Genomic DNA, 22,500 nt, shown 5'->3' on the forward strand with positions numbered 1-22,500 from the left:
CATAAGAAGTTTTGTCTGATAAAAGAAAATAAAAAGTCCAAACTTTACTGAACCAAATTAAAAATATTATTGATAGAAAACGAAGAAACACGTCCACACAGCAGGATTTAGTCCTGGTTTAGTCCTGGTTTAGTCCTGGTTTAGACCTGGTTTAGACCTGGTTTAGATCTGTTTTAGTCCTGGTTTAGTCCTGGTTTAGACCTGGTTTAGACCTGGTTTAGACCTGGTTTAGATCTGTTTTATTGTCCGGCAATGAGTGGAATTACAAAAAAAATAAATAAATAAATAAAAATAATAATAAATAAGGAAAATAGGAGGAAAATATCTCTGTTTAATCCATTTATTTTAACAAAGTAACTGTAATCCAATTCCCACTCACTGAAACAGTAACTGTAACTGAATACAGTTACTCATCATCTGTACTCTGATTACTCCAGTACATGTAATCTGTTACTCCAACACTGACTACGACAAATATGAATATTTCTGAAAACTCCATAATCCTGCTCCTGTCTGCTCCTGTCTGCTCCTGTCTGCCCCTGTCTGCTCCTGTCTGCTCCTGTCTGCTGTCTGCTCCTGTCTGCTCCTGTCTGCTCCTGTCTGTCTGTCTGCCTGTCTGTCCCTGTCTGCTCCTGTCTGTCCCTGTCTGCTCCTGTCTGCTCCTGTCTGCTCCTGTCTGCTCCTGTCTGCTCCTGTCTGTCCCTGTCTGCTCCTGTCTGCTCCTGTCTGCCCCTGTCTGCTCCCTGTCTGCTCCTGTCTCCTGTCTGCTCCTGTCTGCCCTGTCTGTCCCTGTCTGCCCCTGTCTGCTCCTGTCTGCCCTGTCTGCTCCTGTCTGTCCCTGTCTGTCTGCTCCTGTCTGCTCCTGTCTGCTCCTGTCTGCTCCTGTCTGCTCCTGTCCCCTGTCTGTCTCCTGTCTGCTCCTGTCTGCTCCTGTCTGTCCCTGTCTGCTCCTGTCTGTCCCTGTCTGCTCCTGTCTGCTCCTGTCTGTCCCTGTCTGCTCCTGTCTGCTCCTGTCTGCTCCTGTCAGACTCTATTTAAATGTGATGAAGATTCAGAAGAACTGAACTCTGCAGCTTCAGCACTTTTACTTTTACACTTTACACACATCCTCCTCTTCCTCATCTTCATCCTCCTCTTCCTCATCTTCATCCTCCTCTTCCTCATCCTCCTCTTCCTCATCTTCATCCTCCTCTTCCTCATCTTCATCCTCTCTTCCTCATCTTCATCCTCTCTTCCTCATCTTCATCCTCTCTTCCTCTTCTCATCTTCATCCTCTCTTCCTCTTCCTCATCTTCATCCTCCTCTTCCTCTTCCTCATCTTCATCCTCTCTTCCTCTCTTCATCCTCATCTTCATCCTCTCTTCCTCATCTTCATCTCCTCTTCCTCTTCCTCATCTTCATCCTCTCTTCCTCATCTCATCTCTCCTCATCTTCTCCTCTCTTCCTCATCTTCATCCTCCTCTTTCCTCTTCCATCTTTCATCCTCCTCCTTCCTCATCTTCATCTCTCTCTTCCTCTTCCTCATCTTCATCCTCCTCCTCATCTTCTCATCTCTCTCCTCTCTCCTCTCTCCTCATCTTCATCCTCCTCTTCCTCATCTTCATCCTTTCTTCCTCTTCCTCATCTTCATCCTCCTCTTCCTCATCTTCATCCTCTCTTCCTCTTCCTCATCTTCATCCTCTTCCTCATCTTCATCCTCTTCCTCTTCCTCATCTTCATCCTCTTCTTCCTCATCTTCATCCTCTCTTCCTCTTCCTCATCTTCATCCTCCTCTTCCTCATCTTCATCCTCTCTTCCTCTCATCTTCATCCTCTCTTCCTCATCTTCATCCTCTCTTCCTCATCTCCTCATCCTCTCTTCCTCATCCTCATCCCCTCTTCCTCATCCTCTCTTCCTCATCTTCCTCATCTTCTTCTCATCTCTCTCTCTCATCTCCTCATCTTCATCCTCTCTTCCTCATCTTCTCATCCTCCTCATCCTCTCATCCTCTCTTCCTCATCTTCATTCCTCTCTCTCTCATCCTTCATCCTCTCTTCCTCATCTCTCATCTCCTCTTTCTCATCTTCATCCTCTCTTCCTCATCTTCATCTCTCCTCCTTCTTCCTCTTCATCTTCATCCTCCTCTTCCTCATCTTCATCCTCTCTTCCTCATCTTCATCCTCCTCTTCCTCATCTTCATCCTCTCTTCCTCTTCCTCCTCTTCATCCCCTCTTCCTCTTCCTCCTCTTCATCCTCTCTTCCTCTTCCTCATCTTCATCCTCCTCTTCATCCTCTCTTCCTCATCTTCATCCTCCTCTTCCTCATCTTCATCCTCCTCTTCCTCCTCTTCATCCTCTCTTCCTCTTCCTCTCTGTCCGTCTGAGCAGGCTGTGTTTGTATTTCTCTGTTTTCACATCAGAATCACATCCTTCTATTTTAACCTCCACACGTTGTTCAAATCCAGTTGGAGTTTTAATGTTTCAGCGTCTTGGACTTTTACCAGAGGAAACGGGAAATAAACACCAGGTGTCAAAATAAACTTCCTGCTCTTTCAAAATAAACTCTTCGTCCTTTCAGAATCCGTCGTGTGAATCTCTAGAGCGACGTAAACACCGAGCGTCGCATCAGGAGCTCGAGGAACGAAAAACACTTGACCACATCAGACACAAACAAGAAACAAGAACAAGCGAAGGAAACGAAACGAGCAAAAGTGAAACAGAGACGAGCTTCAGTCACGCAGCTCCACAGACAAGACGTGTAACCTCCACAGAACCTCCACAGAACCACAGAACCTCCACAGAACCTCCACGAACCTCCACAAATCCACAGAACCTCCACTCCAGAACCCACAGAACCTCCACGAAACCTCCACAGAACCTCCACAGAACCTCCACGAACCTCCACAGAACCTCCACACAGAACCTCCACCTCACAGAACCTCCACAGAACCTCCACAGAACGAACCTCCACGAAACCTCCACGAACCTCCACAGAACCTCCACAGAACCTCCACAGAACCTCCACAGAACCTCCACGAAACCTCCACAGAACCTCCACAGAACCTCCACGAAACCTCCACAGAACCTCCACAGAACCTCCACAGAAACCTCCACAGAACCTCCACAGAACTCCACAGAACCTCCACAGAACCTCCACAGAACCTCCACAGAACCTCCACAGAACCTCCACGAAACCTCCACAGAACCTCCACAGAACTCCACAGAACCTCACAGAACCTCCACAGAACCTCCACAGAAACCTCCACAGAACCTCCACAGAACCTCCACGAAACCCTCCACAGAACCTCCACAGAACCTCCACAGAAACCTCCCACAGAACCTCCACAGAACCTCCACAGAACCTCCACAGAACCTCCACGAAACCTCACAGAACCTCCACAGAAACCTCCACGAAACCTCCACAGAACCTCCACAGAACCTCCACAGAACCTCCACAGAACCTCCACGAACCTCCGAACCTCCAAACCTCCACAGAACCTCCACAGAACCTCCACAGAACCTCCACGAACCTCCACTCACAGAAACCTCCACGAAACCTCCACAGAACCTCCACAGAACCTCCACAGAACCTCCACGAACAAACCTCCACAAGAACCTCCACAGAACCTCCACGAACCTCCACAGAACCTCCACAGAACCTCCACGAACCTCCACAGAACCTCCACAGAACCTCCACTCCACAGAACCTCCACAGAACCTCCACAGAACCTCCACAAACTCCACAGAACCTCCACAGAACCTCCACAGAACCTCCACAGAACCTCCACGAAACCTCCACAGAACCTCCACAGAACCTCCACAAGAACCTCCACAGAACCTCCACCTCCACAGAACCTCCACAGAACCTCCACAGAACCTCCACGAAACCTCCACAGAACCTCCACAGAACCTCCACAGAACCTCCACAGAACCTCCACAGAACCTCCACAGAAACCTCCACAGAACCTCCACAGAACCTCCACGAAACCTCCACAGAACCTCCACAGAACCTCCACAGAACCTCCACGAAACCTCCACAGAACCTCCACAGAACCTCCACAGAACCTCCACAGAACCTCCACAGAACCTCCACAGAACCTCCACGAAACCTCCACAGAACCTCCACGAAACCTCCACAGAACCTCCACAGAAACCCTCCACAAGAACCTCCACAGAACCTCCACAGAACCTCCACAGAACCTCCACGAAACCTCCACAGAACCTCCACAGAACCTCCACAGAACCTCCACGGAACCTCCACAGAACCTCCACAGAACCTCCACTCTGGCACTTTAGTTTAGATATAGATTAGAGTTTAAACGTGAGAATACGAAGAGTTTAAACGTGAGAATACACAGAGTTTAAACATGAGAATACACAGAGTTTAGAGTTTAAACGTGAGAATACACAGAGTTTAGAGTTTAAACGTGAGAATACACAGAGTTTAAACGTGAGAATACGCAGAGTTTAGAGTTTAAATGTGAGAATACACAGAGTTTAGAGTTTAAACGTGAGAATACACAGAGTTTAAACGTGAGAATTCACAGAGTTTAAACGTGAGAATACACAGAGTTTAGAGTTTAAATGTGAGAATACACAGAGTTTAGAGTTTAAACGTGAGAATACACAGAGTTTAGAGTTTAAGGCAGAGGGGGAGGGTGAGTCGAAGTTTTATTTTCATGTTTTTATTTTGTTTAAATTCTAAACCTCGTTCATTCTCAGAGTTTTGTGTTTTACTTTTGTTCTTTTCTCTTCTCGCCGTTGGACGATCAATACCTGATATGACATCTCCTCCTCCTCTCCCTCCTCCTCGTTCCTCACCCTCCTTCTATTTCTCTCCTCGTTTTTTTTTTTACCTGATTCACTCTCTCTGCTCATCCTTCCTCCATCCGTCCTTCTCTCTATCCTCCTCCCTCTTTCCCTCTCTCTTTCTCTGCTGCCCCATTTCTCTTTCTCTCCGTCTCTCGTCGATGCAACGTTTCTAATAGGATTTGTAAAGCACCTCATTTTTCTGTCCTCTCCTCCCTCTGTCCCACTTTCCTCTTCTCCCCCTCCCTCTCCTCTTCCTCCTCTCTCATCTCCCATCTTCCCTCCTCCTCTTCCTCTCCTCCTCCGTCTCTTCCCTCTCTCCTCTTTTCTTCTCCTCTAATAGGGTTTGTAAAGCGCCTCATTTTTCTGTCCTCTCTTCTTCTTCTCTGCTGTAATTGAAAACGTCCTGTTCAGATATGGGATTTTTTCACTAAATAAATGACGGCGGCGGGCGGGTTCGCGGCGGCGGTGTGTTCGCGGTCGTGTGTTCGCGGACGTGTGTTTGTGGTCGTGTGTTTGTGATGTTCGCGGCGGTGCGTTTGTGTTTGTGGTGTTGGGTTTGTGGTGTGTTTGTGTTTGTGGCGTTTGTGATGTTTGTGGAGGTGTGTTCATGGTGTGTTTGTGGTGTGTTTGTTGTGTGTTTGTGTTTGTGGAGGTGTGTTTGTGAAGGTGTGTTTGTGTTTGTGGTGTGTTTGTGTGTGTGTTTTGTGGTGTGTGTGTGTGTTTTGGTGTGTTTGTGGTGTGTTTGTGGTGTGTTTGTGTGTGTGTGGTTGTGGTGTGTTTGTTGTGTTTGTTGGGTGTGTTTGTGTGTGTTTGTGGTGTGTTTGTGGTGTGTTTGTTGTGTGTTTGTGGTTTGTGTTGTTTGTGGAGGTGTGTTTGTGGTGTGTTTGTGTTTTGTGTGTTTTGTGTTTGTGGTGTGTTTGTGGTGTGTTTGTGTGTGTGTGTTGTGGTGTGTTTGTGTGTGTGTTTGTGGTGTGTTTGTGTGTGTTTGTGGTGTGGTGTTGTTGTGTGTGTTTGTGGTGTGTTTGTGGAGGTGTGTTGTGTGTGTGTGTGTGTTGGTGTGTTTGTGGTGTGTTTGTGGTGTGTTTGTGGTGTGTTTGTGTTTGTGGTGTGTTTGTGTTTGTGGTGTGTTTGTGGTGTGTTTGTGTTTGTGGTGTGTTTGTGGTGTGTTTGTGGTGTGTTTGTGGTGTGTTTGTTGTGTGTTTGTGTTTGTGGAGGTGTGTTTGTGATGTGTTTGTGTTTGTGGTGTGTTTGTGTGTGTTTGTTGTGTTTGTTGTGTGTTTGTGTTTTGTGATGTTTGTAGTGGTGTGTTTGTGGTGTTCGTGGTGTTTGTGGTGTTTGTGGTGTTCGTGGTGTTTGTGTTTGTGGTGTTTGTGGTGTTCGTGGTGTTTGTGGTGTTTGTGGTGTTTGTGGTGTTTGTGGTGTTTGTGGTGTTTGTGGTGTTCGTGTTGTGGTGTTCGTGGTGTTTGTGGTGTTTGTGGTGTTTGTGGTGTTTGTGGTGTTTGTGGTGTTTTGTGTTCGTGGTGTTTGTGGTGTTTGTGTTGTGGTGTTTGTGTTTGTGGTGTTTGTGGTGTTTGTGGTGTTTGTGTGTGTTGTGTGTGTTTGTGGTGTTTGTGTGTTTGTTTCGTGGTGTTTGTGTTTGTGGTGTTTGTGGTGTTGTGTGGTGTGTTTGTGTGTTTGTTCTTCTGGTGTTTGTGTGTTTGTGTTTGTGGTGTGGTGTTTGTGTTTTGTGGTGTTGTGGTGTTGTGGTGTGTTTGTGGTGTTTGTGGTGTTTGTGTTGTGTGTTTGTGTTTGTGGTGTTTGTGATGTTTGTGTTCGTTGTGTGTTTGTGGTGTTTGTGGTGTTTGTGATGTTTGTGGTGTTTGTGTTTGTGGTGTTTGTGATGTTTGTGTTCGTGGTGTTTGTGTTTGTGGTGTTTGTGGTGTTTGTGATGTTTGTGGTGTTTGTGTTTGTGGTGTTGTGTTTGTGGTTTTTGTGTGTGTTTGTGGTGTTTGTGTTTGTGGTGTTTGTGGTGTTTGTGTTCGTGGTGTTTGTGTTTGTGGTGTTTGTGGTGTTTGTGTTGTGTGTTGTGTGTGTGTGTGTTTTGTGGTGTTTGTGTTTGTGTTTGTGGTGTTTGTGGTGTTTGTGTTCGTGGTGTTTGTGTTTGTGGTGTTTGTGGTGTTTGTGGTGTTTGTGGTGTTTGTGGTGTGTTTGTGGTGTTTGTGGTGTTTGTGTGTTTGTGGTGTTTGTGTTCGTGGTGTTTGTGGTGTTTGTGGTGTTTGTGGTGTTTGTGGTGTTTGTGGTGTTTGTGGTGTTTGTGGTGTTTGTGGTGTTTGTGGTGTTGTGTGTTTTGTTGTGGTGTTTGTGGTGTTTGTGGTGTTGTGTTTGTGTGTTTGTTCTTCTGGTGTTTGTGTGTTTGTGTGTTGTGTGTTTGTGGTGTTGTGATGTTTGTGGTGTTTGTGGTGTTTGTGTTTGTGTGTTTGTGGTGTTTGTGTTCGTGGTGTTGTGGTGTTTGTGGTGTTTGTGGTGTTGTTTGTGTTTGTGTGTGTTGTGTTTTTGTGTGTTTGTGGTGTTTGTGTGTTGTGTTTGTGGTGTTTGTGGTGTTTGTGGTGTTTGTGTGTTTGTGGTGTTTGTGGTGTTTGTGTTTGTGTTCGTGGTGTTTGTGGTGTTTGTGGTGTTTGTGTTTGTTGGTGTTTTGTGGTGTGTTTGTGGTGTTTGTGGTGTTTGTGTGTTGTGTTCGTGTGTTTGTGGTGTTTGTGTGTTTGTGGTGTTTGTGTTTGTGTTTGTGGTGTTTGTGGTGTTTGTGGTGTTTGTGTTTGTGGTGTTTGTGGTGTTTGTGGTGTTTGTGTTTGTGGTGTTTGTGGTGTTTGTGGTTGTTCGTGGTGTTTGTGGTGTTCGTGGTGTTTGTGTTTGTGGTGTTTGTGGTGTTTGTGTTTTGTGTTTGTGTTTGTGGTGTTTGTGTGTTTGTTGTTGTGGTGTTTGTGGTGTTTTTGTGGTGTGTTGTGTTTTGTGGTGTTTGTGTTTGTGGTGTTTGTGGTGTTTGTGGTGTGTGTTGTGTGTTTGTGGTGTTTGTGGTGTTTGTGTTTTGTGTTGGTGTTTGTGTGTTGTGTGTGTTTGTGGTGTTTGTTTGTGTGTTTGTGGTGTGTTGTGGTGTTGTGGTGTTTGTGTGTTGTTGTGTGGTGTTTGTGTTGTGTTTGTGTGTTTGTGGTGTTTGTGTTTGTGGTGTTTGTGTTTGTGTTTGTGTGTGTGTGTTGTGGTGTTTTGTGGTGTGGTGTTGTGGTGTTTTGTGTGTGTGGTTTGTGGTGTTTGTGGTGTTTGTGTTTGTGTGTTTGTGGTGTTTGTGGTGTTTGTGTGTTTGTGTTTGTGGTGTTTGTGGTGTGTTTGTGTGCGTGTGTTTGTGTTGTGGTGTGTTGTGGTGTTTTGTGATGTTTGTGGTTTTGTGTGTGTGGTGTTTGTGGTGTTTGTGGTGTTTTGGTGTGTTTGTGTTTGTGTGTTTGTGTTTGTGTGTTTGTGGTGTTTGTGGTGTTTGTTTGTGTTCGTGTGGTTTGTTTGTGTTTGTGTGTTGTGTTCGTGGTGTTTGTGTTTGTGGTTGTTCGTGTGTTGTGTTTGTGGTGTTTGTGTGTTCGTGGTGTTTTTGTGGTGTTTGTGGTGTTCGTGTGTTTGTGTGTTTGTGTGTTGTGTGTTTGTGGTGTTGTGGTGTTTGTGGTGTTTGTGTGTGTTCGTGGTGTTCGTGGTGTTTGTGTTCGTGGTGTTTGTGGTGTTCGTGGTGTTTGTGGTGTTTGTGTTTCGTGGTGTTTGTGTTTGTGGTGTTTGTGGTGTTGTGGTGTGTTTTGTGGTGTTTGTGGTGTTTGTGTTTTGTGGTGTTGTGTGTTTGTGTTTGTGTTTGTGGTGTTTGTGGTGTTTGTGTGTTTGTGGTGTTTGTGTTTGTGGTGTTTGTGTTTTGTTGTGTGTGTTTGTGTTTGTGTGTTTTGTGTTTTGGTGTTTGTGTTCGTTTGTGTGTTGTTTGTGTGTTTTGTGGTGTTTGTGTTTGTGTTTGTGTTTGTGTTTGTGGTGTTTGTGTTTGTGTTTGTGTGTTGTGGTGTTTGTGTTTGTGTGTGTTTGTTTGTGGTGTTTGTGGTGTTCGTGGTGTTTGTGTTTGTGGTGTGTTTGTGTTTGTGGTTTTGTGGTGTTTGTGGTGTTTGTGGTGTTTGTGTTTGTGGTGTTTTTGTGGTGTTTGTGTTTGTGTTGTTTGTGTTTGTGGTGTGTGTTGTGTTGTTTGTGTTCGTGGTGTTTGTGTTTGTGTTGTGTTGTGTTTGTGGTGTTCGTGGTGTTTGTGTTTTGTGTGTGTTTGTGTTTGTGTGTTGTGTGGTGTTCGTGGTGTTTGTGTTTGTGTGTTTGTGGTGTTTGTGGTGTTTGTGTTTTGTGTGTGTTTGTGGTGTTTGTGGTGTTTGTGTGTGGTGTTGTGGTGTTCGTGGTGTTTGTGTTTGTGGTGTTTTGTGTGTGTTTGTGGTGTTTGTGTTTGTGTTTTGTGGTGTTTGTGGTGTTTGTGTGTGTGTTCGTGGTGTTTGTGGTGTTCGTGGTGTTTGTGTTTGTGTGTGTTTTGTGTTTGTGTGTGTTTGTGGTGTTTGTGTTTTGTGGTGTTTTGTGGTGTTTCGTGGTGTTCGTGGTGTTTGTGTTTCGTGGTGTTTGTGGTGTTTTGTGTTGTTTTGTGTTGTGGTGTTTGTGTTGTGGTGTTTGTGTTCGTGGTGTTTGTGGTGTTTGTGGTGTTTGTGGTGTTGTGTTCGTGGTGTTTGTGTGTTTGTGTGTGTTTTGTGTGTTTGTGGTGTTGTGTGTTGTGTGGTGTTTTGTGTGTGTGGTTTGTGTTTGTGGTGTTTGTGGTGTTCGTGGTGTTTGTGTTTGTGGTGTTTGTGGTGTTTGTGGTGTTCGTGGTGTTTGTGTTTGTGGTGTTTGTGGTGTTTGTGTGGTGTTTGTGTTTGTGTTTGTTGTTTGTGTTTGTGTTTGTGGTGTTTGTGGTGTTTCGTGGTGTTTGTGTTTCGTGTGTGTTTGTGGTGTTTGTGGTGTTGTGTTGTGGTGTTTGTGGTGTTTGTGTTTGTGGTGTTTGTGGTGTTTGTGTTTGTGGTGTGTGTGGTGTTGTGTGTTGTTGTGTCGTTTGTGGTGTTCGTGGTGTTGTGGTGTTTGTGTTTTGTGGTGTTGTGGTGTTTTGTGGTGTTTGTGGTGTTTGTGTTTGTGGTGTTTGTGGTGTTCGTGGTGTTTGTGTTTGTGGTGTTTGTGGTGTTTGTGGTGTTTCGTGGTGTTTGTGTTCGTGTGTGTTTGTGTGTTTGTGGTGTTGTGTGTTTGTGTGTTTGTGGTGTTTGTGGTGTTCGTGGTGTTGTGTGTTTGTGGTGTTTGTGGTGTTCGTGGTGTTTTGTGTTCGTGGTGTTTGTGTGTGTTTGTGGTGTTTGTGTTTGTGTTTGTGTGTTTGGTGTTGTTCGTGGTGTTTGTGGTGTTTGTGGTGTTTGTGGTGTTCGTGGTGTTTGTGTTTGTGGTGTTTGTGGTGTTTGTGATGTTTGTGTTCGTGGTGTTTGTGGTGTTCGTGGTGTTTGTGGTGTTCGTGGTGTTTGTGTTTGTGGTGTTTGTGGTGTTTGTGTTTGTGGTGTTTGGTTTCTTGGGTTTGTTTGTGTTTGTGGTGTTCGTGTTGTTTGTGTTTGTGGTGTTTGTGGTGTTTGTGTTTGTGGTGTTTGTGATGTTCGTGGTGTTCGTGGTGTTTGTGTTTGTGGTGTTTGTGGTGTTTGTGGTGTTCGTGGTGTTTGTGTTCGTGGTGTTTGTGGTGTTTGTGGTGTTTGTGTGTTGTTTGTGTCGTGGTGTTTGTGTGTTGTGGTGTGTGGTGTTTGTGTGGTGTTTGTGTGTTGTGGTGTTTGTGTGGTGTTTCGTGGTGTTTGTGTGTTTGTGGTGTTTGTGTTTGTGTTGTGGTGTTTGGTGTTCGTGTGTGTGTGTTTGTGTGTTTGTGTGGTGTTTGTGTGTTTGTGTTTGGTGTTTGTGGTGGTGTTCGTGGTGTTTGTGTTTGTGGTGTTTGTTTGGTGTTTGTGTTTGTGGTGTTTGTGTGTGGTTTTGTGGTGTTTTGTGTGTGTTTGTGGTGTGTTGTGTGTTCGTGGTGTGTGTTGTGGTGTTCGTGGTGTTTGTGTGTTGTTCGTGGTGTTTGTGTTTGTGGTGTTTGTGTTTGTGGTGTTTGGTTTCTTGGGTTTGTTTGTGTTTGTGGTGTTCGTGTTGTTTGTGTTTGTGGTGTTTGTGTTTGTGGTGTTTGTGGTGTTCGTGGTGTTCGTGGTGTTTGTGTTCGTGTGTTTGTGGTGTTTGTGTTGTTTGTGGTGTTTGTGTTTGTGTGTTTGTGGTGTTTGTGTTTGTGGTGTTTGTGGTGTTTGTGGTGTTTGTGGTGTTTGTGGTGTTTGTGGTGTTTGTGGTGTTTGTGGTGTTTGTGGTGTTTGTGTTTGTTGTGGTGTTTGTGTTTGTGGTGTTTGTGATGTTCGTGGTGTTCGTGGTGTTTGTGTTCGTGTGTGTTGTGGTGTGTTTGTGTGTTTGTGGTGTTTGTGGTGTTTGTGTTTGTGGTGTTTTGTGGTGTTCGTGGTGTTTGTGTTTGTGTGTTTGTGGTGTTTGTGGTGTTTGTGGTGTTTGTGTTCGTGGTGTTTGTGGTGTTTGTGTTCGTGGTGTTTGTGGTGTTTGTGTTTGTGGTGTTTGTGGTGTTCGTGGTGTTTGTGTTTGTGGTGTTCGTGGTGTTTGTGTTTGTGGTGTCGTGTTGTTTGTGTTTGTGGTGTTTGTGGTGTTTGTGGTGTTCGTGGTGTTTGTGGTGTTTGTGGTGTTTGTGTTCGTGGTGTTTGTGTTCGTGGCGTCCGTCTCTGTCTCCCTCAGAGTCTCAGGCTCCTTCTGTAAATTCGATCATATGAAGTGTTTAAAAACCTCCAGACCTGAGCACAGTTTGAGTTCATTTGTCTGTTGTCACCTGGATTTTTTTTTTCTTAATTTTTCTATTAAAAATGTGTCTGTAATAAAAACTACAGGAGCAGAAATACACACGGAAAAAAATAAATAAAATAAAAACAGAAAATAAAATTCACACTCTCATCCAAAACTCACACCACACACCTTAAACACAAAATGACCCACTGGAAAATGTAAAAGTGGAGGATGTACAAACCCGTGGAACTCCCACTGAAAATATTAAAAGTGTTTTATTTCATGAAGAGACGCCAACGAGTTTCCACCAACAGAATGATCTTTGTCAGGACAAAGTGGTGAAACAAAACACACCGATGTCATTAAAAATAATTAATTATCAATCACATGACGACTGGAAAAAGACAACAACCAACAACAAAACTAAAAAGAGTAATTTGGTCCTGGTCCAGCAGAAGTAAACAACAAGACCAAAACTTCAAGTGAATTCATCTGATATAAAAGTGTATTGAACAGATACATATGTACTCGAGTTTATCAAACTGTTGACCTTTTTTCTGTTCCATTTTTGGTTCTAAAGTTCCATCTGTTTTAAACAGACCATGAATGAAACATGGAACAAAAAATATTTCCCAAATTTCAAAGACCTGAAAATCATGTAAATAAATGTTTGTATTTCATCATATCTTGTGTTATTCCATCTTTGAACTGTTGATGAAGGGACATGATTTAAAAAAAAAAAAGTATTTAAAATGATAAAAATGTTCTTGGAAGGACTGACACATTTTATAGAAATAGTTTCTTTCATCCCCTCCTTGAACCGTCACCTTATCGTGGTGGAGGGTTTGATGCCCGAATGATCCCAGGAGCTCTGTTGTCGGGGGCTTCATGCCCCTGGTCGGGTCTCCCAAGGCAAACAGGTCCGGGGGGACGGGTCAGACGAAGAACGGTTCAGAAGCCCCACATGATGAGTTACACACAGAGGCCAGTTACGTCGCCCGGATTGGCGTCACCGAGGCCTCACCCTGGAGCCAGGCCTGGGGTGGGTGCTCGTCAGCGAGCGCCTGGTGGCCGGGCCTCCCCCCACGGGGCTCGGCCGGGCTCAGCCCGAAGGAGCGACGTGGGGCCGTCCTCACGTGGGCCCACCACCCGCGGGAGGAGCCATATGGGGCCGGTGCAGAGAGATCTGGGCGGCAGTTGACGGCGGGGGCCTCGACGACCGGATCTCCGGACATGGAGATTAACTCTGGGGACATGGAATGTCACCTCGCTGGGGGGGGAAGGAGCCTGAGCTTGTGCGGGAGGTTGAGCGTTACCGACTAGATACAGTCGGCCTCACCTCCACGCACAGTTTGGGCTCTGGAACCCAACTCTTTGAGAGGGGCTGGACTCTCCATTTCTCTGGCGTTGGCCGCGGGGAGCGGCGGCGGGCTGGTGTGGGCTCATTGCCCCACAGCTCAGCCGCTATGTGTTGGAGTTCACCCCGGTGAACGAGAGGGTCGCGTCCCTGCGCCTTCGGGTCGGGGACAGGTCTCTCACTGTGGTGTCGGCCTACGGGCCAAACAACAGTGTAGAGTACTCGAGTACCCGGCCTTCTTGGAGTCCTTGGGAGGGGTACTAGACAGTGCACTGACCGGGGACTCTGTTGTTCTCCTGGGGGACTTCAACGCCCACGTGGGCAACGACAGTGACACTTGGAGGGGGGTGATTGGGAGGAACGGCCTCCCTGATCTGAACCCGAGTGGTGTTTTGTTATTGGACTTCTGTGCTAGTCACAGTTTGTCCATAACAAACACCATGTTCGAGCACAAGGGTGTCCATAAGTGCACGTGGCACCAGGACACCCTAGGCCGGAGGGTCATCTGATCTCCGGCCGCGTGTCTTGGACACTCGGGTGAAGAGAGGGGCTGAGCTGTCAACTGATCACCACCTGGTTGTGAGTTGGGTTCGCTGGCAGAGGAGGAAGCCGGAAAGACCTGGCAGGCCCAAGCGTGTAGTGAGGGTCTGTTGGGAACGTCTGGCGGAGCCTCTGTCAGAGGAACCTTCAACTCGCACCTCCGGGAGGACTTCTCCCAGATTCCGGGGGAGGTTGGAGATATGGAGTCCGAGTGGGCTTCATTCTCGGCCTCTATTGTCGATGCGGCCGCTCGTAGCTGTGGGCGTAAGGTCTGTGGTGCCTGTCGCGGCGGCAATCCCCGAACCCGGTGGTGGACACCGGAAGTAAGGGATGCTGTCAAGCTGAAGAAGGAGTCCTATCGGGCCTTGCTGGCTCGGGGGACTCCTGAGGCAGCTGATGGGTACCGGCGGGCCAAGCGTGCTGCAGCCCGTGTGGTTGCGGAGGCAAAAACTCTGAGCTGGGAGGAGTTCAGGGAGGCCACGGAGAAGGACTATCGGATGGCCTCAAAGAGATTCTGGCAAACCGTCCGGCGCCTCAGGAGGGGGAAGCAGTTCTTCGCCAACACTGTTTACAGTGCGGGGGGAGAGCTGCTGACCTCAACTGGGGACGTTGTCCGGCGGTGGAAGGAAAACTTTGAGGATCTCCTCAATCCCACCGTCACGTCTTCCGAGGAGGAGGCCGAGGCTGGGGACTCGGAGGCGGACTCATCCATCACCCTGGCTGAAGTCACTGAGGTGGTTAAAGCTCCTTGGTGGCAAGGCTCCGGGGGTGGATGAGATCCGTCCTGAGTACCTTAAGTCTCTGGATGTTGTGGGTCTTGGCTGACACGCCTCTTCAACATCACGTGGCGGTCGGGGACAGAACCTCTGGACTGGCAAACCGGGGTGGTGGTCCCTCTGTATAAGAAGGGGGACCGGAGGGTGTGTTCCAACTATAGGGGGATCATACTCCTCAGCCTTCCCGGTCTATGCCAGGGACTGGAGAGGAGAATCCGGCCGATAGTCGAACCTCGGATCCAGGAAGAGCAGTGTGGTTTTGGTCCTGGTCGTGGAACACTGGACCAGCTCTACACTCTCCATCGGTGCTCGAGGTTCATGGGAGTTTGCCCAACCAGTACACATGTGCTTTGTGGATCTGGAGAAGACATTCGACCGTGTCCCTCGTGGTGTCCTGTGGGGGGTGCTCTGGGAGTATGGTCCCTGTATGACCGTGTTTATTGCCGGCAGCAAGTCAGACCTGTTCCCGGTGCATGCTGGACTCCGCCAGGACTGCACCTGTCACCGGTTCTGTTCATTGTGTTTATGGACAGAATTTCTAGGCGCAGTCAGGGGCCGGAGGGGGTCCGGTTGGGGACCACAGGATCATCTCTGCTGTTCGCAGATGATGTTGTCCTGTTGGCTTCATCGAACCAGGACCTGCAGCACTGGGGCAGTTTGACCCGAGTGTGAAGCGACTGGGATGAAGATCAGCTCTTCTAAGTCTGAGGCCATGGTTCTCGACCGGAAAAAGGTGGTTTGCCCTCTCCGGGTGGGTGGGGAGTCTTTGCCTCAAGTGGAGGAGTTCAAGTATCTCAGGGTCTTGTTCACGAGTGAGGGGAGGACGGAATGTGAGATTGACAGGTGGACAGGTGCAGCGTCTGCAGTGATGCGGTCGCTGTATCGGACCGTTGTGGTGAAGAGGAGCTGAGCCAAAAGGCGAAGCTCTCGATTTACCGGTCAGTCTTCGTTCCTACTCTCACCTCTGGTCATGAGCTCTGGGTAGTGAACGAAAGGACGAGATCGCGAATACAAGCGCTCGAAATGAGTTTCCTCCGCAGGGTGTCTGGACGTCTCCCTTAGAGACAGAGTGAGGAGCTCAGTCACACGGGAGGAGCTCGGAGTAGAGCCGCTGCTCCTCCACGTCGAGAGGAGCCAACTGAGGCTCGGGCATCTGTTCTGGATGTCTCCTGGACGTCTCCCTCGGGAGGTGTTCTGGGCATGTCCCACTGGGAGGAGGCCCCGGGGAAGACCCAGGACACACTGGAGGGACTATGTTTCTCAGCTGGCCTGGGAACGCCTTGGGGTTCCCCCGGAGGAGCTGGAGGAAGTGTCTGGGGTGAGGAAGTCTGGGAGTCCCTGCTTAGACTGATGCCCCCGCGACCCGGCCCCGGATAAGTGGACGAAAATGGATGGATGGAGTTTCTTTCATTTTGAAGTAATATTAAAGTTTTCAGAAGAAAAAAGCCACAAATGATGTAAAATCCTGCACCTTCTACTTGTTTGTACAATTTTCCCTCCGTTACTTTTCCCTCCGTTACCATGAACTTTCTTAATAAAAAATCTCATGAGTCAAAAAGTCAGAGGTTTTTCAACCTAATCTTGTACCATATGGTAGAAAACTATATGAAGCAAATATTCAAACCAGTTTGTTAAGGATATGGAAGTGAGAACCAAGAGTTATCACTGTTTGGATTTATTGACCAAAAAGTGCTGCATATTTCATTCCCTCCGTTAATGACATGAGTTTTAAAAATTTTTGTCAACAACTTGAAAGAATCTCACAGGTTTAACTTGACCCTGTTGGAGTGTAACTCTTTCCTACATTCTGATACTTTACTTATTTCAATAGTTCCTCTAGTTTCTGAAGAAGAGACATTTGAATGTCAAAAATCTGACCGTTTCCTCCGTTACCACTTGACCAGACACAGATAAAAGTGATGAGCAGACGTGACATTTTCCAGCAAAGGTGATTTTGTGTTTGTTTTACCCTCGTGGATCTGTGCTGTTATTTTCTAATCTTCTATGACCCAGTGAAGCCTCGGCCTCTTTGTCTTTATCTGATGTATGAACAACTTTTTGGATCTAAAAATGTTTCATTTCAGGCCTGAGCTACAAAAAGTTAAAACATCAAGTGTGTAAATAAACAAACGTAACAACAGACGCACAATAACACAGACCAACATGTGTCATTTGTTCATTTATGTGACAAATCTCTGCCACTTTTTCACTTGTTCTGAACACAGACGCTCAGATCATCGACCGTTTTGACTCACTACACTCTTTGGTAACGTTTGGACCAATCAAAACGGACGGAGAACAAGACAAAGTTCCTGTTGGACACTCGTTTTCCCGACGTCGTCACAGCGACAGACGCAGGAGAACGACACGAAACACGATCAGAAAGACTCGACTCTCAGATTTTTAAGGGAACAAAAGTCAGGTTTTGTCTTTTATGTTTAGAAAGTTCTGTGTGGTTTTATAAAAATGTTTGCAAAGAGAAGAAGCTTTAGGGTTAAACTCAAATAAAAAAATAAAAAAAAACAAGTGCCGAGCCGGAGCTGCAGTGTCAGGACTCACCGTACAGGGGGCGCTGGTCCTGATCTTCAGACTGAACTCGGCCTCAAACTCCAGGTCGGACAGAGACACGATGTTACAGTCGAACCTCTGCACAAAAACACAAACACCGACACGAGAGACATGAAAACCACCAGAAACACACGAATAAAAACACATTTTACTGAAAGAGGAAACAGCAGAGACACAAAAAACAGACACACACTTTACTACACACTGACGCCACCGATACTTTTGATACACACTCGATACTCGATACCGATTCTGATCCCACGATGAAAATAAAACCCTCTTTGTTTAAACGACGACTAAGTCCTGGTTTAGACCTGGTTTAGTCCTGGTTTAGTCCTGGTTTAGTCCTGGTTTAGTTCTGGTTTAGTCCTGGTTTAGTCCTGGTTTAGTCCTGGTTTAGTCCTGGTTTAGTCCTGGTTTAGTTCCTGGTTTAGTCCTGGTTTAGTCCTGGTTTAGTCCTGGTTTAGTTCTGGTTTAGTCCTGGTTTAGTCCTGGTTTAGTCCTGGTTTAGTCCTGGTTTAGTCCCTGGTTTAGTCCTGGTTTAGTCCTGGTTTAGTCCTGGTTTAGTCCTGGTTTAGTCCCTGGTTTAGTTCTGGTTTAGTCCTGGTTTAGTCCTGGTTTAGTCCTGGTTTAGTTTCTGGTTTAGTCCTGTTTAGTCCCTGGTTTAGTCCTGGTTTAGTCCTGGTTTAGTTCTGGTTTAGTCCTGGTTTAGTTTTTAGTCCTGGTTTAGTCCTGGTTTAGTCCTGGTTTAGTCCTGGTTTAGTCCTGGTTTAGTTCTGGTTTAGTCCTGGTTTAGTCCTGGTTTAGACCTGGTTTAGTCCTGGTTCAGTCCTGGTTTAGTCCTGGTTTAGTTCTGGTTTAGTTCTGGTTTAGTCCTGGTTTAGTTCTGGTTTAGTTCTGGTTTAGTCCTGGTTTAGTTCTGGTTTAGTCCTGGTTTAGTCCTGGTTTAGTCCTGGTTTAGTCCTGGTTTAGTCCTGCCCGTCACTTCAGGTTTGAGTTTTGTGTTTTTGTATATTTATGGAGGATTGTCTTGTGGGCGGAGCCTCGTACAGACTCGTACTGCTGTGAACCGTGAGGAGCGTTTGAACAGGGGAGTGGGGAGAGATCTCTAGATGACTCAGACACGTGGCTCTTTGCTCCGGCTCCTTCAGTAAAAACGTGACCTGGTTTCACACTTCGACAGGGGAAACGTTCCGCGAGCCGTGGCACTGACAGGCGACGGGCAGGTGCAGACGGGCAGGTGCAGACGGGCAGGTGCAGACGGGCAGGTGCAGACGGGCAGGTGCAGATGGGCAGGTGCAGATGGGCAGGTGCAGACGGGCAGGTGCAGACGGGCAGGTGCAGATGGGCAGGTGCAGATGGGCAGGTGCAGACGGGCAGGTGCAGACGGGCAGGTGCAGATGGGCAGGTGCAGATGGGCAGGTGCAGACGGGCAGGTGCAGACGGGCAGGTGCGTTCTCGTCCGTGTTGTTTATAACAGATGGTTTTACGGCTCGGGTCCATCAGACGCAGACGGACGAGCCACAGGTGCAGCTCCGTCTTCAACCTGAGATCAGCTGATTCAACGCGGACGAGTTTGGGTTTGATTTACTCTGACGCTTCGACACGATTCATCATCTCATCGACACGATTCATCATCTCATCGATACGATTCATCATCTCATCGATACGATTCATCATCTCATCGACACATTCATCATCTCGATCGATTCATCGATTTCAGCATCATCGATCGATCGATCATCGATTCATCATCTCATCGACACGATTCATCATCTCATCGACACGATTCATCATCTCATCGACACGATTCATCATTCATCATCTCATCGACACGATTCATCATCATCATCATCATCGATCATCATCGATTCATCATCTCATCGACACGATTCATCATCTCATCGACACGATTCATCATCTCATCGACACGATTCATCATCTCATCGACACGATTCATCATCTCATCGACACGATTCATCATCTCATCGACACGATTCATCATCTCATCGACACGATTCATCATCTCATCGACACGATTCATCATCTCATCGATACGATTCATCATCTTATCGATTCGACGCCAACGTCGATGGTCGTGAAAAACTCTGAACGACTGTTGAGGTCAGAAAAAATGTAGAGTTAAAGTGTGAGTGTGGAGCCCGAGTCCAAGAGGAGCCACAGGAACCAGGGACGAGTATTTAGATGGAATTTTCTTCATCGATCGTCGGAAGAATTAACGATCGATTATCGATTAATCATGAACGTTTTTCTATTAAAATGATCATCATTATTATTACTTTCTGCACTAATCTGCATCAATAAATTCAACTTTACGACATATAAACATAACGACTCTAGATCCACATCAGCTGTTTGACATTATAATGTGTTTAATTCAGTTTTGTTCAAATCTCACACAAACAAAACTTAAAACCACATCACTAATTTACATAAACTAAGTGAAGATAAAACTCCAGCTCTTGTGTCGCTGATGTGGTTCAACGGGGACAGTTTGATTTCACATAAATGAGCCGGACTCTGAGCCGGACTCTGAGCCGGACTCTGAGCCGGACGCTGAGCCGGACTCTGAGCCGGACTCTGAGCCGGACTCTGAGCCGGACTCTGAGCCGGACTCTGAGCCGGACGCTGAGCCGGACTCTGAGCCGGACTCTGAGCCGGACTCTGAGCCGGACTCTGAGCCGGACTCTGAGCCGGACTCTGAGCCGGACTCTGAGCCGGACTCTGAGCCGGACTCTGAGCCGGACTCTGAGCCGGACGCTGCAGAACCTAGAGCCGACAGAGGGGGCGGGGCTTATCCAGGTCCAAATCCAAAAGACAAACGGGACAGAAGACAAAGATCTACACCTGAACAAAGACGGGCTTTATTTTCATCGTGGATCAGAATTGAGTATCGAATATCGAGTATCGAATATCAAGTATCGAGTCTGGAGTTTGAGGTGTTTGTGTGACACACACTCGTCACAGTCATGTCCTGGTTGTGAGGACATGAGGACAGGGGGACAGGGGGACAGGAGGACAGGAGGACACAGGGGGACAGGGGACAGGAGGACAGGGGGGGACAGGGGGACAGGGGGACAGGGGGACAGGGGGACAGGGGGACATGAGGACAGGGGGACAGGGGGACAGGGGGACAGGGGACAGGGGACAGGGGGACAGGAGGACAGGGGGACAGGGGGACAGGGGGACAGGGGGACAGGGGACAGGGGACAGGGGGACAGCAGGGGGACAGGGGACAGGGGGACAGGGACAGGACAGGGGGACAGGGGGACAGGAGGACAGGAGGACAGGGGGACAGGGGGGACAGGGGACAGAGGACAGGGGACAGGGGAGGACAGGGGGACAGGAGGACAGGGGGGACAGGGGGACAGGGGACAGGGGACAGGAGGACAGGAGGACAGGGGACAGGGGGACAGGGGGACAGGGGACAGGACAGGAGGACAGGGGACAGGGGGACAGGGGACAGGGGGAGGACAGGGGGACAGGGGACAGGGGGGGGGACAGGGGGACAGGGGGACAGGGGGGACAGGACAGGAGGACAGGAGGACAGGGGGACAGGGGGACAGGGGACAGGGGGGGGACAGGAGGACAGGGGGACAGGGGACAGGACAGGGGGACAGGGGACAGGGGGACAGGGGGACAGGGACAGGGGACAGGGGGACAGGGGGGACAGGAGGACAGGGACAGGGGGACACAGGGGGACAGGGGACAGGAGGGGACAGGAGGACAGGGGAGGGGGACAGGAGGGACAGGGAGGGACAGGGGACAGGGGACAGACAGGGGGACAGGGGGACAGGACAGGGGGACAGGGGGAGGACAGGGGGACAGGGGGACAGGGGGACAGGGGGACAGGGGACAGGGGACAGGGGACAGGGGGACAGGGGGACAGGGGACAGGGGACAGGGGACAGGAGGACAGGGGGACAGGGGGACAGGGGGACAGGGGGACAGGGGGGGGGACAGGGGGACAGGGACAGGAGGACAGGGGGACAGGGGNCAGAAGACAAAGATCTACACCTGAACAAAGACGGGCTTTATTTTCATCGTGGATCAGAATTGAGTATCGAATATCGAGTATCGAATATCAAGTATCGAGTCTGGAGTTTGAGGTGTTTGTGTGACACACACTCGTCACAGTCATGTCCTGGTTGTGAGGACATGAGGACAGGGGGACAGGGGGACAGGAGGACAGGAGGACAGGGGGACAGGACAGGGGACAGGGGGACAGGGGACAGACAGGGGACAGGGGGACAGGGGGACAGGGGACAGGAGGACAGGGGACAGGGGACAGGACAGGGGACAGGGGGACAGGGGACAGGGGACAGGGGGACAGAGGACAGGGGGACAGGGGGACATGGGGACAGGGGGACAGGGGGACAGGGGGACAGGGGGACATGAGGACATGGGGACAGGGGGACATGAGGACAGGGGGACAGGGGGACAGGGGGACAGGAGGACAGGGGGACAGGAGGACAGGAGGACAGGAGGACAGGAGGACAGGAGGACAGGGGACAGGAGGACAGGAGGACAGAGGGACAGGGGGACAGGAGGACAGGGGACAGAGGGACAGGAGGACAGGGGGACAGGGGGACAGGGGGACAGGGGGACAGGGGGACATGAGGACAGGGGGACAGGGGGACAGGAGGACAGGGGACAGGAGGGGACAGGAGGACAGGGGACAGGAGGGACAGGAGGACAGGGGACAGACAGGGGACAGGGGACAGGGGACAGGACAGGGACAGGAGGACAGGAGGACAGGAGGGACAGGGGGACATGGGGACAGGGGGACATGGGGACAGGGGACAGGAGGACAGGGGACAGGAGGACAGGGGGACAGGGGACAGGGGGACAGGAGGACAGGGGGACAGGGGACAGGAGGACAGGGGGGGGACAGGGGGACAGGGGACAGGGGACAGGAGGACAGGAGGACAGGAGGACAGGGACAGGGGACAGGGGGACAGGACAGGAGGACAGGGGGACAGGGGGACAGGGGACAGGGGGACAGGAGGACAGGAACAGGGGGACAGGGGGACAGGGGGACAGGGGGACAGGGGGACAGGGGACAGGGGACAGGGGGACAGGGGGACAGGGGACAGGGGGACAGGGGACAGGGGACAGGACAGGGGGACAGGGGGACAGGAGGAAGGACAGGGGACAGGGGACAGGGGGACAGGACAGGGGACAGGACAGGGGGACAGGGGGACAGGGGGACAGGGGGACAGGGGACAGGACAGGGGGACAGAGGGACAGGAGGACAGGGGACAGGGGACAGGGGACAGGAGGACAGGGGGACAGGGGACAGGAGGACAGGGGACAGGGGACAGGGGACATGGGGACAGGGGGACAGGGGGACAGAAGGACAGGGGGACAGTGGGACAGGGGGACAGGGGGACAGGGGGACAGGGGACAGGGGGACAGGGGACAGGAGGACAGGGGGACAGGGGACAGGGGGACAGGGGGACAGGGGGACAGGAGGACAGGACAGGGACAGGACAGGACAGGGGACAGGGGGACAGGGGGACAGGGGGACAGGAGGACAGGGGACAGGGGGACAGGAGGGGACAGGGGGG

General features: G+C 49.4%; 1 protein-coding gene across 1 annotated transcript in view; it reads right to left on the reverse strand.

Moving 5' to 3' along the window:
* Positions 1-22,500, reverse strand: part of LOC110172226 (protein arginine N-methyltransferase 3-like) — a 114,887-nt gene that overhangs the window by 40,773 nt on the left and 51,614 nt on the right. Inside the window, exon 10 of the mRNA XM_055154388.1 lies at positions 16,902-16,988. Within this exon, the coding sequence (XP_055010363.1) occupies positions 16,902-16,988 (87 nt within the window). The remainder of the gene's footprint in view (positions 1-16,901; positions 16,989-22,500) is intronic.

Source organism: Boleophthalmus pectinirostris, unplaced genomic scaffold (assembly GCF_026225935.1).
Source record: "Boleophthalmus pectinirostris isolate CB_2022bp ecotype Guang Dong unplaced genomic scaffold, ASM2622593v1 HiC_scaffold_19, whole genome shotgun sequence".
Lineage (NCBI taxonomy): Eukaryota > Metazoa > Chordata > Actinopteri > Gobiiformes > Gobiidae > Boleophthalmus > Boleophthalmus pectinirostris.